General features: G+C 28.7%; 2 protein-coding genes across 2 annotated transcripts; both read right to left on the bottom strand.

Moving 5' to 3' along the window:
* Window positions 1–6,702: 6,702 nt before the first annotated feature.
* LOC100802957 (O-acyltransferase WSD1) lies at window positions 6,703–10,927 on the bottom strand. The gene is made up of 5 exons (XM_003541857.4): window positions 10,694–10,927; window positions 9,994–10,563; window positions 8,980–9,333; window positions 7,365–7,502; window positions 6,703–7,205 (listed from the first exon to the last, which is right to left on the bottom strand). Exons 1-5 carry the CDS (start codon window positions 10,877–10,879, stop codon window positions 7,047–7,049), a joined length of 1,407 nt encoding a protein of 468 aa, XP_003541905.1. The 5' UTR covers window positions 10,880–10,927; the 3' UTR covers window positions 6,703–7,046.
* A 4,577-nt stretch (window positions 10,928–15,504) lies between these two features.
* On the bottom strand, window positions 15,505–16,929 carry LOC100802438 (early nodulin-like protein 2). The gene is made up of 2 exons (XM_003541856.4): window positions 16,737–16,929; window positions 15,505–16,079 (listed from the first exon to the last, which is right to left on the bottom strand). Exons 1-2 carry the CDS (start codon window positions 16,927–16,929, stop codon window positions 15,664–15,666), a joined length of 609 nt encoding a protein of 202 aa, XP_003541904.1. The 3' UTR covers window positions 15,505–15,663.
* Window positions 16,930–20,572: the final 3,643 nt, after the last annotated feature.

The raw sequence follows: 20,572 nt of genomic DNA, 5'->3' as shown, positions 1-20,572 counted from the left end.
TACCCGTAATTCACTAACCAAACTCAATTAACTTGCGTATTAAACGGATCAATCCAAATAGGTCTCTTTTTCTCAATTGATGATTAATGACTTCTGCAAAGTAATTAAACCTACAATTAACTTTTGTTTATGTAGTTAAGTTTTATTTGATCTATTCTCCTAGATGATTAAGCATTAAGTGTAGTTTCTGGTTAATGGTATAATTTTTCTTTTGCCCAGATTGGTCTTGGTGATTGATTACTCTCACATTTGAAGATTTCTAGCACTAGTTTGGTTACAGCTTTTGAACTGTATTTCTTGCCTATTAATTTGATTATATTTATTTTGTTTGATATATATGACTCATCTTAAGCTATAGATGGTTGGTTAATATGCATATTTTATAAGAGATATAAAATTGAGTTGGTGACGTAAGATAAAAAGAAAAAATGATATACTTTGTAGATTCAAATCTTCCACAAATAAAAAATAATAAAATAACAATTAATATTTTTGATAAAAAAAATATGTGTATCTTTCATCTTGTGGCTGATGTTGTTGTTAATTAGTTATTTAAGAATAGTTAGCTTGTTTATTTATTAGTTTAATTGGTTAATTAGCTAATCATTAGTTACTACTACTAATAAACTTCATAAATTAATCATGTATATATCACACTATATTTTATATTTTTATTTTCTTCATTTTTAATCAATTCTAATTTATTAATTTCCTCATATTCCTACTTGTTGAACAATGCTCACTTAGATACAAGACGAATTGGTTTTAACTCTCATTTTTCCTCTGATCTTTTTTCTCTAATTGTTTTAATCAAAGTTATAAAAATAAAACCTTGCTATTTTCCCTTACGTCTGTTCGTTCCATTTTATGCGATGTAAATTTTATTAGCATCGTGTACATCGTGTCCCTTGACCTCATAAAGAGCTTACAAAATTTGTTGGCATAGCAATTTCCAGGAAAGGAAGAGGAAAACTCTGTGATGAAAGTGAACGTCGAAATACTCTTGGCATTTTGCAACGAAGCCTCATCACGTTTCGACATGAAAACGACAATTCGAAAAAGAGGCAACGTATCAATTCGAATCAGCCATGGAAGTGAAGGGTTGAGTGGTCAATTATGAATGGACAAACTATATATGCAGACAGGTACATACCTACAAATGAAGTCTTTCACGTCAAAATGGAAGTAGGATATTTAGTTTTTCTGGAATGATTGTTAAAAAATATTATTCATTACGGTTTAAATGCTTTTTTTTCCATAACAATACAATGAGTTTAATATTTATATATTAATATTCTAAAATAATTTTATATTATCATTTAATTATAATTATTTTTTGTATAAATTTTAAAAGAATTTTCATAAAAAATAATAATTTGTGATTAAATAATTATATGAAGATAGAAACAATTATTCTTGTCTATCCTATCTTTCTTTGTTTTTAGAGAGGAATGATTCCCTGGTCTGAGAATCGCCATTCACGCACTATTCCTCCTTAATTTGTTCAATGTTCGTTTTAAGTGAACAATCCAGGTAAACTTTCTTCTAGATTAACTCCAACTCGATGGAGACCATTCATTGAATTCATGTTATTAAGTCATCATTAAAATGGTCCCTACTCCCTAATTGCTTCGAAGCTGAGTTGTTTGACTTTTTGGCTTTTAGGGCGGCGAGTGTTCTCACGTAGCTGGAAAACATTTTATTTTACTACATAGTTGAAAAACATGAAAATTATTATTATTGGGGTCGGCGGGGTCAAAGTAAAAATAAAGATATTTGATTGTAGAAATAGATAAAAGATAAGGATTAAAATTTTATTCAGATACATGCATAAAAATAAGCCGAGAAAACCATGCACTACTAAAAAAGTGAGTAAATATTAATAATCACCGGACAAAGTTGGTTTCACACTAATACTCGCACGTAATGGTGTTTAAATCTAAATTAATATAAAATAAAAATAAAAAACTGTTCAAAAAATTGAAAACCAAACCAAATCATTTTTTCATTTGTTTTGATAATTTTTTTTCTCAAATTGACTAATTCGGTTGCGATCTGTGTTTTTGAAATTAATTCAAATCAAATCAAACCATAATTACTTATATTATTTTAATGTTATTCTTTTATGTATGTAGCAAGTTTTACAATTTTTTTAGTATTATATATAAAAAAACTTATATAATACATACTATTTCTTTTTCATGACTTTTTTAATAATGTTTGATTTAAAATAGATGAAAATTTACCAATTTTTATTATAGAAGGTTTAACATATTAATAAATTTGATAGGTTATTATCAACAATTTTTTTTAGTTTAATTTTATTTAAAATATAAAAAGAAAGTATATAAAATTTAATAAATCAAATAATATTTTAGTAAAAATCATAAAAACATTGATTTGATTTGAATTTTATTTTAAATAAAAATTAAACCAAACAAAATCACATATTTTTTAAGTTTAATTTAGGTGACTTTTCGATAAAAAAAATTAAAATAAATTGAGCCACAAACACTACTAGGGAGAAAATAAAAAAGTTACACACACGTTTTAATTTTTTTTAAACTACAGTTCTAACTTTTATATGACTTCACTTATTTTTTTTATTTATGACTTTTAAGTCATCAGATATTTTTTTTATAACTTTTAAGTCGTTTATAGTTTTTTTAATGTAAATAATTTTTTTTTTAACTTAATTATGCAATCAATAAATTTTTTATTTTTACTTTTTTTAGTTTTATTTAATATTATATATATTTTTATATGGTTTTATTTAATTTCTTATATGTTTTTTGAATATTGTTTCATTTAAGATTTTATATATGTTTTTAATAATTTTTTATTTAATATATTTTTTCATATTATCTGTATTTTTTTATATTTTTTTAATTAATATATTTTATTTATTTAATATTTTTTATGTTTTCCCTAATGTTAAGAATTTTTATTTGTTTTATAAATAAAATAAAATAATGCAAAAGTATGAAAAATATCTTAATTTACAATATCATTGATCATCACCATCATCGATTACATTTCTTAATTTAATTATTTTGTATTATTTTTTTAATTTATAAAATAAATTAAATTCTTAACATTAGTAAAAAAATATAAAAAATAAGAAAAAAAATCAAATATAAAAATATATTAAATAAAATAGCATACAAATTTTTTAAATAAAACCATTTAAAAAATATATATAAATATACTAAATAAAAAATATTTGGAAAATATATAAAATATTAAATAAAATCATATAAAAATATATCGAAAATATTAAATAAAACTAAAAAACATTTATTTATTAAATAATTAAATCAAAAAATTATTTATAATTTAACAAAATAGGAAAAAGTTAGAATCGTAAATTTACGACTTTTATATAAAAAAACAAACAACTTTAAATCATAACAAAGGAACTTACATGAAAAAATTAAAAAAATGTAACTTAAAAATATTTACGGCGACTTCCGTTAAATAAAAATAAAAGTCGTAACATTAATTATAATTTTCAATTAAAAATTTATAAAAAATGTTACTACTTACCCCACCCAAATGATAATATAGAAAAAAAAACCTTAAATCGTTTTGCCCAAATGTGAATATAAACTTTTAACTTCGCCGCAACGAGTCCCACCTCAAGCATACGCCAAAACCTGCGAAGTGACGTTTATGTTTTTCACTGAATCATATAACAACATTATTATTATGTCTAAGTACTATAAATAGTTAAATACATAATTGTCTTATCATCAGAATCCTAAGAATTTCAATATTAATGGTCAAATGGATCAACAACAACGGGGAAGCCAACCTACCAAAGTCGAAAGAAAGATTGTGGAGAGAAACAGGAGAAACCAGATGAAGAACCTCCATTCCAAACTCTACTCTATTTTTTATTTAGGACAATTCTTTTTTTTTTTTTATCTGTCGAAATTAAATTCTGATATCAGGATGTTCACAGTAACTCATACACACTGAGGTATGTTCGTTTAGTATTTAGAGCAAATTAATAAAGCTATTCTTGACACTTTGCCATGTTTAGTTAAACTTCTTTAGGATTAACCATAAGTTACCTTTAACCTTTATTACATCTAAACCAGGAAACCTAACATCATGGAGGAAATGGAAAGTATGTCAGATCCAAACCCATCACTGGAAAGTGATGAACAAAACGATTTCTTCCCAAGTAGTGAGTTTGAACTGGGACCAGAACTTGATGGAAGAACACATCTCATTGACGATTCTGGGCATGTTTCCAAACTCGTTCATCGGTTCTACTTTGTCAAGCATTGGCCAACAGACCCCTATTCAATATCTTTAATAAAAAAGAAAGAGAGCGTGATTGAGAAAATGAATCAGGATATTCGTGAAATGAATGAAAGGATGGAAGAAAAAATGGTATGAAAGAAGGACAAAATTTAGATGCAATTTTTTAAAGTGTTTTTTGTGCAGTTTTTCAATCAGAATATTAATTTTATCTTAGTAATTCACATAATAAAAGATTTTCATTAAAAGTCAACATAAATTATTAAGATAAAGCTCTAATTCTTATTCTAATTAGAAAGTCAACATCAAAGAATTAGTATACATTCCTGATCGTTGTCTTCTATGCGTGTTTGTGGAGATAACAATGATGTCAACAAATTTATTCTGTTTTGTAACAGTCAGAAAGGAACCATATATGCTTTAGGTTGGAACACTTAAGACATTGGCAAAGGGAATGGAGAAACTGTATGGACAGAAAAGGGAAGATACTAAACCAGTTGCATGTCGCTCTTGATGATTTGTGTTTTGTAAGCCACTCACCAACGACAACATCTAACAAGACATGCTTTATGGGGGAGCTTGACAATCATGTAGGAATAATTAATAAATCCATTTACACACTACAAGTAAAAAATTATGCAATCTCGATCAATCTGTATATGATAGGTTGTTAACTCTTTTTCAGAAATTATTACATAGTTTGGGACTGTATTTTTTTTTTGTCACAATTTCCATATGATATTTATATATAATCACATTTTCAATTTACAAAAAAGAGTCAACATATCATATAAAGATTGACCGGATTCCAGTCTTTGTTCATGTGATAATTTCTTGTACGTCACCTTCTTGTTCTGATTTTCTACTCTTGATGACAATGCATATGTGCAGATGTTGAATTCCTTGATGCTACACGGGAACAAAAATTTTGCGGAGGAAAAACAAATTCTGAGGAATGTAAACATTCAAGAGAGAGATGGTGCTTCATTTAAGTCACTAGAAATGCTTAAGGAAACTGTAATTTAAAGAACATTCCATTTTTCTTCCAACAAATATCTTTTACTAAAATAAGTATTGAAGTTGGGGCATTCCTTTAGTACTTATGGTTCTTCTTGGAATGTTGAACACTTGAAACAGGTTAGATGCAATGATTACTTGAATAACTGGCAGAAGCTCCTGAGAGAAATTGAACAATTCGAAATCCAATGCCAAAGAGCTTCTGGTTCTGGTAATGCTTATGTGAAGGGAAAGATTTCAAACTCTGAATCCTTGAGAAAAACTATAAAGGATGAAATTAAGGTAGTTTATAATTAGCTTTGACTTGAAAGAAACTTGTTTGTGTCATAAAGGTGTTACCTCTGACAAATATTTTCCATTTTCCCTAGCATTTATGTGAATGTTGAACACTTGAAACAGGTTAGATGCAATGATTACTTGAATAACTGGCAGAAGCTCCTGAGAGAAATTGAACAATTCGAAATCCAATGCCAAAGAGCTTCTGGTTCTGGTAATGCTTATGTGAAGGGAAAGATTTCAAACTCTGAATCCTTGAGAAAAACTATAAAGGATGAAATTAAGGTAGTTTATAATTAGCTTTGACTTGAAAGAAACTTGTTTGTGTCATAAAGGTGTTACCTCTGACAAATATTTTCCATTTTCCCTAGCATTTATGTGATGACTCTTCGGAAAACAAAAGAAAAATGATAGCACCTGGAATCGAAGTTATGCATTCAGAAAAAGAATTAGAGGCCATAGACAGGCTAATAAATTCTCTGGAAACAAAGTTGACAGAGAGGCGCCAGAAAAAGGGTCAAGCATATCAATCAATTTCAAAATTGAAAGAGTTTCATGATGGGGAGGTATGGTGTTAATATAGACACATTAATCTATGCCTTGAATATCCTGTAACATTTTACATAAGCCAATGTAATCCGCATATTTTTACCTTTATATATAACAATATGATCAGAATTTAGGTAGAAAAGGAAGTCCGTATCTCTGATTGAAATTTTAAGTTAGTTCTATTGGTTAGTATTACCTATGAAGCTTCTGCATAAATGTAAAGTTTGTTTTCTTAAACAATTTATCTTATATGTTAGCTCGCTAATTTCAGGTTATCCACTATTACCAGTATAGTTCGCTCATTAATAAAGTCCATCAGCTGGCTAAAGAGAAAGATGTAGCAGCCCTTGATGAATTCTCACGTTCAGAGGTTGGTATACTATTATTGTATTCCCAATATGTTATTGCATTATATATGCTTATTCAAACAAGCTTTTGTTTGATTGTGCATTGGTTGCTTTTGACGTGTTAGGTTAGAAAATTTATGTTGGAATGGAACAGTAATAAAGCTTTCCGAGAAGATTATGAGAAGAAAGTTGTGCAATCACTCGAGAGACGACAACTAAGCAGAGATGGGCGAAGGAGACAGGATAAAAACAGTACATAATTCACAATACATTTGCAGTAAAAAAGAAGTCACCATACATTTCCTCTTAAAAAAAAACACCATACATTTATTATTGTCACACGTCACACCAATTTTTTTTCCTACTCCTTTCACACCAGAGAAAAGGGTAAATTACTGTTTTTCAATCTGCAACACTCTTTTTCTCTTAAACGCAACCAAGACGGCGTTTTTATTGAAACCAAGATCGGTAGGACGATAATAAACCTTTTTTTTAAGAACGACATCAAACCTATGTAGGCTATAAAACATATATTTCAAATTAAATACGCGACAACATTGTAGTACGAGATGACTTCCATGCTTTGATCTATAATCTAGTTTTCGCAACATTTTTTGCTGCTTTCAGTATCATCTCCAGAGAGGTTTCGAAACATGACTTGAGCTGGTATTCGTCTATGAAGCCTTCCTCTACTCCAAATCCAACTCGCAAATATCCCATGTAACTTGTTATAGTCACTGTGATGCTCTGTAAGCCAATTAGAAGAAATATATCGCTACATCAGTATTACTATATATAGGCAGTAAATTTACATATAACAAGTGCTTAATCATGCACTAAATTTTATTATAATGTGTTTGACAACAAGGAACATGAACAACAAGATCATGAGATCTGCGCACACACCTGAGATAAACCAACAGTCATAAAGTATAAGCCTTTGATAGGATGGTTAGCCAAAGCCACTTTTTCCATTGGTCCAACCATGTGTGAGATGCTTAAACTTGTATTATTCAATATCTTGTACACGTAGTTTGTAGCAGCCTGCAACACCAAGTAATACAAAAAATGACAAATTTTTGTTATCAGTGATTTTAACTAAATAAAAATATATAGAAGTTATAAAGTTATAAGGTTGGTTTAGTCCGAGCTCGGCCCTCAAGTTTTTTCTGATGGGATCGCTCAAGGCCCATAACTAAAAGGGCCTAAAATTTTCTAGATAGTTATAGTGTGAGGAGGAGAAAAAAATTCAATTCCTTTTAGTGACAACTCTTTCTTGTTTGCTTTTTTAAAACTCCTTTAATTCTTAAGTATTAACTTTTAAAAGCATTAAAGTTAAAAAAATTAATTTTTACAAAAAATAAATCTTTATTCGCTTGTAATATTTTATATTTGTATGTATTGATGAGTGGATGAAATATTTTTTATATAATAAAATGTGAGTTCAATAGTCATGCACTAATGTTATAAAATGATTTTATAATATTATTCAATTACAAATAACCTTTGATATAACTTTGAGGATAATTATCATAAAAGTAAATAAATTTATATGAGGTAATCTAAATGCTCCCGAGTAAAAATGGAATTAAGTAATCTCATCCTAAGTGGCTTAATGAAATTACATAAAATTTTGTGCATAAAAAAATCTAAACAAATGGGTGCAATTTTATTGAGGTGCATAGTATGAGGTTGTTTAATCACATTTGTAGCTGGAGTTAGTTAAACAATTCAATTTATCATATATGTTGGATTGAGATTAAATGATATTATAAAATTATTTCATAATCTTAGTGCATAACCTATTATTTCATAAATTAAAATATATTATTTTTAATGAAATTGTGTGCTTATATTTTTATGAAATATATTATTATCATGTTTGTACAAAAGGAGCCGTGTCTATTATTTAGCCATGGGCCCATAAAATGTAAAAGACTAGCTTTGGGCTCTTTGGTTGGAGGGAGTAGGGAGATAGAGAGATTCTAAGTTCAAATACATCTTACAAAATGAAAACTAATAACTAATATTGGACAATAAAAAAACTAAATGAAAATATGGCTTAATTGCATTTTTACCTCCTGAATTTTTTTTATTATTATTGTACTTTTTATTCCTAATTTATTATTCTTTAACAAATTTTAATCATAACTTTTTAATTTTTGGACAAATTTTATTCCTAATTTCTTATCTTTTGGCAAATTTTACCTTCAACTTTTTATGCTTGTTAATAGATAAATGATGAGATAAAATTCGTAAAATTCTAAAAAGTTGAGAATAAAATATACTAAATTAAAAAATTAGGATAAAATTCATCAAATATTTAAAAAAATTGGAATAAAAAATACAATTAACATAACCTACAACATAAATTCACCTTAATTTTTAGCTTATCTTACTTGTAAACCAGAAAGAATATTAAAAGACTATAATTTGTTAATTAGTTCGTAAAAATTACTAGTTTTTTTTTTCAGCTCGTAAAAATTACTAGTAATAAAAGAAAAATCATGATCCTTCAGACCTGGGGGCCTCTGATTTTGTTCAACAAGCGCAAAAGCACTCCGGTCAACGGTACGGCCAAAGAATTCCTCTTCCTGTTGATATTTTTGTTGGCTTCTAACACATACTCAAGTGGGTTCAAGTAATTGGTATCACTTAACATAGGCATGGGAACATGCATGAAGTGGAATCTATTCCCCCAAGGTGCCTCGGAATTGGTATGATCCATCATCTCCGCAGATTTGTAAGCTCTAATTTTCCTGGTATTGAGCAGCACCAATGCTGTACTCTCTGCTCTGCTTGATTTATGGTTCTTTGCACTCATGTATAGTTGAATGCCAAGGAAAATTACCCCAACCAAGACATCATTTACGCTCTACAATTAACAGGGAAATTAAATTAAATTAATTAATGATATATTTTTTCGAAGAAATACTACATACATCACGAGTTTATATTGTTTTTAAAATTTTGGGCAAGAAAAGGACCAGTTACGAAAGAAAAAAACAAATTGTCAGCTTATTACTTTTATTTCAGATCTTGGCCATGTAACATCATATATATAAATCATCGCAAAACAAAAATATCCTACTAAAATATATGTTTTTTTTAAAATTATATTATTGATGTAAAGATGATTAATGTTAGTGTACATGGCAATTGAGCTCAAATTGATTCAAACTAACAAAGTATAAGTTATTAAAATAAAATATCAACCAAAATTTCCTTATATGTTTATTTTCTAAAAAATTGTTACGTATTACAAAAAAAAAAACTTAATAGTCACAAAAATTATTAATAGTGACAAAAAAATTGTCAATAATGTTTTAACTTCTTGTAATATACTTAATCTTATTTAAAATAAAGGTGAAGGAAATGTTGAAAGGGAATTTAAATTTATTGATAATATATCTTATTTTAATGCTCAAAAAGGTCTGTGTAATTAAAGGCAAAAAAAAAATCACTGATACCATTCTTCTAATTGAAACGTTCAAAGTGACATTTAAAGCATAAAAAACAATTACGTTGAACGTACCACTTTGAGTTTATCTTTAACTTCTTTGATGTTACCCAGAGAGAGAGAAACATCTGTGACACTCATAGGTCGAAAACCTACATCTTTATGACCTGACCTTATTGGTGTTTGATCATCTGGAATCAGGCTATCTTTTAACAGACTCCATCCAAAATCGAATGCACTCTTAAACATCATAGAGACAGTTTGAGGTAATAATTTTGGCATGATTTTGGTACTTTTTGATTCCACTGATCGGCTCGAAGGAAATTTTATAGGAACAGAAGGATTCTCAGCATTTTGCACGCATGAAAGCAAAGTTGTCATGAAAGAGTAGCCATCTCCAAGTGCATGATGGAGCTTAAATATAAAAGTTCCCGCAGCATTGCTTGTTGGATACTTGAATATATGCATTTCCCAAAGCGGTTTATCTAGTGGTAACTGTTCCATAGCTATTTTTGACATGTATTCATCAAGACACTCGTCGTATAATTTGAGTGGCATGGTATATGTAAATGTAGGAATCTTGATGTGTTCCTTCACATTAACATCAACTTGTTTCCATCCTTTGTTTCCCTTCTTGTCCATAACCTGTTCAATAATACAAAATATTCATTTTTTTTAATGAGAAAAATAGTTATGTGTCGATCCAATCAGACAAGTACGTAATAATAACACACACACACATATATATATATGTTTCAATTTAAATTATACGTACCAAGATAGAAGAGAAGCGCGTGGAGATGGGAAGGAACGCGTTCTTAAGCAGAGGTTCGGCTCTTGAATCATCAATGGGAATCTCAGATTCAAGAACACCAAGAACGAATACGTTTATCAAAGAGCTGCTCAAGTAATCTGCCATAGGACTCAGAGGCGTTGGAACAACTTCCTCAAAGCAGTTCATTTTTTCTTCTCAGTAATTTGTTTATTTTTAGCTAATTAGTCTGCAAAACATGGAAAGCACGAGTAGGTTTCAGAGTTACGTAACGCAGTGGCATTTATAAGCATGCCCTCAACAAACATTTGATGTGACATCATGGTATAGCATCACATGATGATCAGGCGCAACCAAACGATCGATTGGACAGTAGTAAGTGCCTGTTGTGTTCAAGAAAATAAACTATATGGGTGAATTCTATTTATATATAGAATATTTTGCCACAAACACATGAAGAAGTGAAAGAATCTATAAAGGATACAAATCATAAAATGAATGATTATAGGTGATTAATTAAATTTTTTGATAAAATTAATTTTTATAACATATAAAATTAGTTATCGGTAAAATTAATAAATATTTTATTTTTTTAATATATAATCGTATTGTTGTTTGTAAATGATATGATTATGTTAAAATGAAAAATAGACTTATTCAAAAATATAATCATTGAGGTAATACTACTAAACCCTTTTTTAAAAAAATCTTGAAATAGACTTATTCAAAATTTATTTGAAAAATATAGAATTTTACATTATGATGAAATCATAGGTTTAAGTGTTGTATTATTCATATAGCAACTTTTTATAATATTTTTCTAATATTACTTTTTTAGTTTTTTTTTATCATGTCATTTATCTTCTTCTTTTTTGCAAAAGCTTATATAAATGTGTTGAAAGAAATATAAATACAATTTCTTTATATATATTTGAAATGTTGGCAATAATTTCTCCATATAGTAAAGTTAATAGTATTCGTGTTTGAACTTTGATGGAAATGACGGGTTTCATTCTCAAGCGGTTTGATGTTCAGCTTGCAGCTCGTAATCATGCAATTCAAGTGCCAAAATAAAATTAAAAAAATTCTTATTTGGTACATACGGAACTTTTTTTCCACGAATTAACATGAAAGCCACAAGTTTTTAGTTGATTGAACAAAATAAATAAATACAAAACAATTTTGACAAAAATCATAAGTGTACGTATTACACGAATTTGTTAGTAAATTAAAGCATTTTCCTAAAATTAATCCCAGCATACTATTCATTCAAAATTTCGTTTGCAAGCAAGACGCTGATTGATTAAGCAAGAATATTTTTAGAAACTTTATTAAAACGGGATCCTTTTAAAATATATTATCAGTCTGAGGTTCTTTTCACTAAGTATACATAAAAACTGCCAAACAGATTAACGATTTTAGGTATCACGTAACATCCTATATAAGATTAAGGAAAGGATTAATTAATCCCAAGTCATGGGATTTACCTTATATTGTTTTTTTCTATTTTGTGGGACTCTAGCTAATTCCCTATGATTAAGATTATATGAGTGTTTCTAAAACAAATCTTTAAAATAAGAAATAAAATAATAAATGTAACGTTTTTTATTATTTGTAGAGAACCCTTCATGACACAATGATTTGTTTAGTGACAATCAACTATTACAACTAAACCCAACAAATATTTCAACTTGTGGTGGAAATCATATGTATCAATTCGTTGGACTATTTCAACTTTTCTTTTATTAATTAATGCTGAACTATTACAACTAAACCCAACAAACATTGGTTTATATTTTAGTTTGAATCAGCGTTTAGTATAGTATAAAATATAGTAAAATATAATGTGCTTACTACATGATTGAATAGGAATTGATTTGCGAGGTATATAATAGGTCCGATGTAGGTCCAATAGCTGTATAGATCTAGTATTAACTCTGGCCTCACAAACTTGCATTTTAGGCTGTGCTTGGTTTAAAAAAGAGATAATTTAAAAACTAGAATAAAAATAGTACTTTTTGTGTCCAAGAAAATAGTTTTTTTTCTTCTAAAAATTAAAGAAAATTATTTTTTTGCCTAAAAAATCAATTTTTTTGCAAAAGAATTGATTTTACTGCAACTAAGAAAAAAGAAATTTATAATTTTATTCTCTCCAAAATCACACAAATCAAACACATCCATATTTCTGTCTTGAATAACCTATTTCTCTCTTTGCGATCAATTAATGTATGAAAAATATTTTGAATGGTGGAGAACTGAAGTTTGTACAGTGGAATAGAGAATCCAATTCCTTAGACGTTCCTCAGTAGGATTTTGATTCCTTGCTGTTTAAACTAGAACCGCACGCTCGTTGAATGCGTGAAATGACTCTCAAAATCTCAACTACTCATAACAATTTAATGCTAATTTTGACTACTAGTTACTATATAGCTATCACAAGCTACAATGAATTTGATGAATGAGATAATGATCAGTGTTGATCGATTGTTACATGTTTAATTCACGATATCGAATTTAAATTGTGAAAATACTGATATTTGTTTTAAATATTTCTTTTTTATATAAGAAAAGTTAGATAAGTTGAGTCTTGTTAATTCACTGCATCCGTCTTCATTTGTTCTTCTTGCTCATTTCAGTTTTATTTATTTTTAATATAGCTTGGGATGTGTTAGTGACAGGGCTTTGAAAGGTGCCATTCATGCAACCTTAATTTAAAAAAAAAATCTAAAGAACTCACAAGAGTTAAGGTAACATCATGCTTAATAATAACTTACATAAGTATTTATAAATTATTTACCAATAAAATTTTTATATTAACAATACGAATTAAACACATATCTTTATATGATATGACTAGACTAAATTTAATTGTTTGGGTTAAATGTTTGATATGGAAAACTTTTGTCTGTTATCATTATTCTAAAATAAGATTATTATAAGTGATAAAAAAAATGAAACACCGTGTTTTAAAAATCACTTCTAGCGACAGCATACCGTGGCGACAAGAGTTGTTGACCGAGAAATAGGTTAGAAATATATAATCTAATATGAAAGGTCTAAAATAAAATGATCCACCATATTAATTCAAGGATAGGATAGTGGGGCACTATAAACCACTTGCATCACTGGCTCACTACAATAAATAATATTCATGATTTTTGCAAGCAAAAATATGAACATCATTTGTACAATTCTTGAGATGTAGTATCTCAATTCCCTACAGAGTCAATAATTTGGCTTGTCTTCCCTAACATTTTAATTGTAACATCATGTTTCATTTGATATAGGGATAAAAAAAATGGATATGAAAAGTTCACAAATTTGCAATACACTTCCACACATAAAACTCAATCGTGAAATTTTCAGTACTATTTTCATTCCCATACCAAAACACATCACAAACAACTAATTATTACAACAATATAAGTACTTTCTCATATTCTAAAGTAAAGCCTAAAACCTTTTAAAAAAAAATAAAAAATTGCTAACTAGAACCGATACTACAACCATGTTGCCATATATAGTGATTTTACTCAATCTGTGAATCTAGCACAATGTGTAACGATGCTACAGCCACGACTATATGGATTAGCCTTTCCACGATTTCCTCAACCATAGTACGGATGTCCACGACGCTTACGTGGGGCATTATTTTTCTTCAAAGCATCATTGCTTATGCACCTTCCTCTTCGAGCTAGGTTTCTTCTATTTATAGAAGACTCTTCATGGGAACACTCTCCCAACAAGCCGATTGTTAAATGTGCCATGATCAGGAAAACTTGAAAATTGCTTGTGTCCCCTATGCAAAATGGTATGGGATTCTGATGACTTAAACCCCATGACCAATGTGGTTACCCATGCATGCACTAGAAGAAGAAATGAGCTTAGGTTTAATAGAGAGGAAATGAGGTGATAACTAGTGAGAGAAGTAGGCTAATTACTTAGATTCTAACATGATATTTTAGGTTGGTGTTACATGTGTTATGTTTATGTCCGTTTATTGCTCCTTATTTCTCTTTCCCTGGATAAATATACAATTTATGATTCATAAATATGAAATTTAAGTTTAAAAATTGTTTAGGTTGGTTTTGGTCTTAGAGTCAAATTCTTATTATACGAGATAAGATGATATCTAAATTAACTCAGATATATTATGTTTGGTTGGTTGTGTTAACAGAATTTTATTGTTTTTATATTTTAGTTTGTTTGGAAAAATATTTTTACTAAAAATGTTTTAAACTAAACACCCCCTTAGTGATTCTGCTATATGGTCTCAGGTCGTGTTAATGAATGATACCACGATGCTTCACAAAAGCAATTTTCTTCAAAGAAAAATAATAAAGTAAAATAAAATAAAATAGTTGTTTCATCGATTACTTGTAATTGTTTTGCGATTTGTACAATGATAACATCCCAAAATACAGGAATGGGTAACTCATGAGTTTCTGCAGGGACAACAATGGAGCTCAATGAGTTAAAATTTACCATTTACCATGATTAAAAGTTGATAATTACATAGATAAAAAGCGATAACTATATACAATCAATATTAAAAGTTAATATAAATTATTCTCTATTGACTGTGTTTGCATAATCATTAACACGACCATTTGACATATAATTTTTCACATACATAAGCAATTACTGTAGTATTTTAGTTGTAGCTCTTTCATCTTCGACATTTAATGTCACTTTTTCCTTTCTCAAATTAACTATACTATTAACAGTTGAATAAATCATGCGTTAATGTAAATTATAATCTTAATCACTGATAAAAAGAAAAGATTATAATCATTCAAAAAGGTTTAAGGGGCATCACCATTGAACTAGAGCGACAAAAAAGAAAGAAAGAGAGAGACAAAGTTAATACACCAAAACGCAAACGGCAACAAACTAATCAAAGTTCAGAGGCCCAAACAAAAGTCTCCAGAAACCAAATGGATCCAAAATCTACCAGAAAGGACCAATAGCAATCAAACTAGGCCAACTTGCTGAAGAGCAAACCCACCCCAAGTCCTCAACACTAACACCGAAAGCGACACCAATGCAACCCTTAAACCTCGTACGCTCGTAGAACCCGAATGTTTGGGCGGAGATGCCACCGGAGAATTTGGGCCTGACGGCCAATTTGCTATAGGTGCCTCAGCTTCCGGCTGAGAAGGGGACTGACTATGTTCGTGTGTATCGGCCAAAACGACAACGATTAGCTTTTGACCACTTTGGCAGTTTTCAAGGTTGCCACTGATGAAGAAAAAAGGTCCTGGTTTGTCTAAAGTGAATAATGAATCACCCTCGTCCATCTTTTGTATGGGGTTGTTGGAGTTGCATGAATCGTAATCATCCTTGTTTACCACCAAAACCGAATCAGACCCTTTCTTGTACTTGAAATCTGCATTTCACCACCAAAAATAAATATATGATTAAGTAATAAAACATGGCCACTAATTGCAGATAAGGTGCCACTCAAATCACCAATCAACGATTTGAGATGCCTAAAACAATTTTAAAAATGAGATATTTTATTTATTTATAAAATAATTTATTAAAATTATTATTGTTTTATTTAAAATTAATTAAATAGGAAAAAAAATAAAGAGAATAGAAATAAAAGAAAAATTTTTAAATTTTTTTAATTATTAACTATTAAATTTTTTTTCTAAATAAAATTGTGATATTTATAAAGAGTTGTTGTTCATTAATTGTTATTTACAGTATTAATAAAAAGAATAATAGTTACTTATAATATTTTAATTAAAATTTATTTTTAAATATAATTTTATAATAATTTTTTTAAGTATATTAATATTAAAAAAAATCTGGGATCTTTTTTTTGGGTTAAGTTTGGGCCTTAAGTCGGTCCCTGCCACTCATAGCTAGATAAGTGTGTTGTATGAGAGCATGTAATATTAATATCATATGTTAATTTGGTTCGTTCGTAAGATCTGGTTTGTGCATGTAATTAAATTGAACAAAAATTGTAATGGTGTACACGTAGGTACGTGGTGTTTTAGGTTGAAACACAAGAGGGAATATTAGTTTGACTTACAGAGAGAGTCGTTGACGTGAAACCTGTTCCTCTGTGGCCAGTGAATGTAGTCTTCTGAAGGGTTGATGACCCAACCGTCTTTGCCACCAACGCGAAATGTGTAGGATGATGTTGAAGAGCCGAGAATGAAGATGGATATGATGGTCAAAGCAAAAAGGCCAAGAAACCCGTCATTGGAGTACCTCATTGCCATAGCTCAAAATGGAACTATAGCAGATGAACTGTATTGTACTATATATAATGAGGTGATTGTTACGATTCGATTAGATTATGGAATCCAAGTTGCGCATTCCAAGCTGAAGGCGTTATCGAAATTAAGATTATACTATTCATTTCTGTTTAACTGTTATCAAGGATTTTTCAAATTCTGTTTTTTTTTAATATTTTTTAAACTGTTAAAAAAATTAAAAATTGTGATTTTTCCAAGAAAAAATATATTTAAAATTGTAATGGAAATTTATTAGCATATTTTCTCAACTTATTATTTATTGTATTATTATATAAAATTTAGAAAATGTGAATTAAATTTTAAAATATCCGACATCCATACTCTATTTAAAAAATATTTGAACTATTCAAAAATAAAAAAAAAATAATAGTAACGTAAATTTATACCAGGATCATATTTTAATTTGATATAAAGATGGATTGTTTGAGAATATCTCATTACCTCATCTCACACTCGTACAAACAATATGTACCTCATATTATCTATAAGAGTTTAATATTTTTATTATGTTAAAAGTTTAATAATTATATTTTAACATTAACAGTATAAAAATATTTTATATTATCAATCAATCAAAATTTATAATTGAAATGAGTTTTAAAATACTTATAAAAGTAATAACATATAATACATGACGATTAGTGAATAACAATATAAAATTGTGTTTACTTTATTATCAGTATATAAAATATTATAGTATATTTTCTCTTAATTAAATAGATAACCAACTTGTCATTGGTTTAAATAAAACTAAACTTACATTTAAGTCTCTTGAATAAGATTTTAAGTTTAATTGTTGTGGTGGGAAAAAGTATCATTATATATATATATATATATATATATATATATATATATATATATATATATATAAAGTGTTTTACATTATTACTAAGTATACGATAAGTTTGTTAAAACATGACTTCTAAAAAAACTTTACACTATATATCAATCTTTATTTAAAACCATGTGTGATAATTCAGAAAAAAAAATATAGATGGGTGATTACATTTTATGGACTGTACATTATAGAAGACCAATCCGATAAAAGGCACAAGATGTCATGCAGACTTTGTGGATTTAGCGACAAACTAAGCAAAAGCTGCTACAAGGGCCCCACTATTGCCAGGGCCTAAGTTGCTAGTTATACCCCAAGCAAGTAAAAAACCTAATTACCCCACATTTCCCAACCTCGTTTTGCAACTCTCTTACCCCTTTACCCTTTCTATCTTCTTCTCTCACTCTCGCTACCTCTCTCTTTTCTCCCTCTCTGACCCATCATTTTGCCATTTTCTGGATACCTAAGATTCTCCATCTTCCTCCCATTCATTGGAAACCCAACAATTTCTCTATCCTTTACCAATTTCACAGCTCACGTAAAATCCTTGAACTCCATGTTTTTTTACAAACATATGGAGGGCCATGGATTGTTGGCCCATGATTGTGTATTTGGTGAAAAAACTTGTTTTCATTGGGTAACGACCACCAAATACATAATGAAAACAAGGATTGTTGTGTATCTAGTATACATAACGAAAACAACTTGCTTTAGTTGTGTTATGGGATGTCTAGACTCTAGGGGATTTTCGTCCAAAAACAATCTAAAAAGGTGGGGACCTCAAAATAGTCGATTGGGGGTGTCAATAGTTTTCCCTTGCTCCAATCATGGGCTTGGCATGTGTTTGAACTTTGGATGACCCGTTACAACAATCCAACTTAGGTTTTAAAAAGCACATTGGACTTTGTGCGGCAGCAAACTCACGGATAAAATAAGGTATTTATATCCTGCATTCCTATTGCATAGGACATTTTTTATTACATTCTCAAAAACTCATTTGGAAATATAAATTTACACTCAGAATAATGGACTTTTCAAAATATAATATACGCTAGCCATTAAATAAACACACACTTAATGCCTTAGGCTTTCTCTTTAGACAAGGGACTTATTTGTTCTTTAGTTAGAGACTAACTAGGTATTTTTGTTCCTTAAAAAAATAATACATTTTGTTATGATCACATTTTTATGAGAAAAATTATTATTCTAGGTCAAACTCTATGAGAAATAATGCCTTTTGTTGATATACTCTCTTGTTAGAATATTTTAACAACTCACGTCAAATTATTTGAAATAAAAATTCAACTATTTCTTTTGTGATAATGAATTTTAGGAATAATTGATGATTTAATGTTTATATTTTTAAAACTCATTTATTTTTCTCTTCCACTTATTTTCTCTCCTCTCCTTGGATATTTTTTAATTTTAATTTTAAAAATACAAACATAAATTAAGTGAGACAAGGGAAATGAGAGAGAATGAGCGGGGGAAAACCCAAATCCTTTGTTGCCTCTGCAAAGAAATTCTTTGCCAATTAGAAATATTTATATTTATCACATTCGCCTCCCCTTTCCTTTTTAGTTACTATTTCAATCAGTTGATTCAGATTTTGCAAGACTGTGGGCAGAGAGGATATGAGTTAGTCCATCATCACTCTTTCTATAATTCTATTCATTCATAGATCCAAAACCAAAAGAAAACGTCTATTCTAATTAATCTGGACTTTCTTACCATTATATTTTCTTTTTTCAATACAAAAATGGAAGTTCTCATTCTCTTCATGGAACAAATGAAAGAAAGATTTACATATTTCCAGATCAAAACAGAACTAAATAAAAAAAAGATATTCTCATTCTCTTCTTAATGCTATCGGACAACGACATCTTAACAATCGAATTACCTGCCTTATTGTTTGTTTCGTTTGGAATGATTAATATTAGTGACAACACTTAAATGTCAAGCTTTGAATGGAAGAATATCCCAACCTATGTTAGTAAGAGACTAATAGTATTTTTATGTACTTCTTGACATTCCCCCCCTTAACGTAATAATCAACAAGAAACAAACTTTCTTCTTACCAAAAAAAGAAGAAACAAACTTTCTGTTGTACCTCTATTTTTATTTTATTGGGGTAACCCAGTACTAGCTCTGATCACATCATCACCATCTGATGGGTTGCGTAAATGTTGATCAATTGACAAATACAAACACGTTATGTGATGTATAAAGTGTGAATATTTCATTTATAATAAGTTCAAGCGGGTGTTTTTCTTTTTGGTATGAATAATCATAGGCACAATCCTGAGAAGTTGAAACAAGAAACCATTATTATATAAGAAACAAAGACAGAAATAATTAAAGTATATAACTCTTTGATTAATCATATACGGAACAAAGACCCGTGTAAAAAAAAAACAGAGACAGAGATAATAAATCAAATATATATATATATATATATATATATATATATATATATATATATATATATATATATATATATATATATATATATATATATATATATATATATATATCTTGAGTGCACTTAAGATGAAACAAATTGATGTGCATCGCTAGACTTACTAGTATGGACATTTACTTTTTATTTGTGTTATCAAATTAACATTTTTTTGTTAATGCAAAATGATTCATATTATGATACATGATATCGAAAATATTATGATGGACAGTTAGCTTGTTCTATAAACTTCTAGTCTACTTTTCTGTTTTCAATATAATAATGGCATGAAACTAAGATTTGCTAATCATAAT

Source organism: Glycine max, chromosome 13 (genome assembly GCF_000004515.6).
Source record: "Glycine max cultivar Williams 82 chromosome 13, Glycine_max_v4.0, whole genome shotgun sequence".
In the NCBI taxonomy this organism is placed as follows: Eukaryota; Viridiplantae; Streptophyta; class Magnoliopsida; order Fabales; family Fabaceae; genus Glycine; species Glycine max.
Note: the sequence above shows the minus strand (reverse complement) of the source record. Positions and strands in the feature narration are given on the sequence as shown.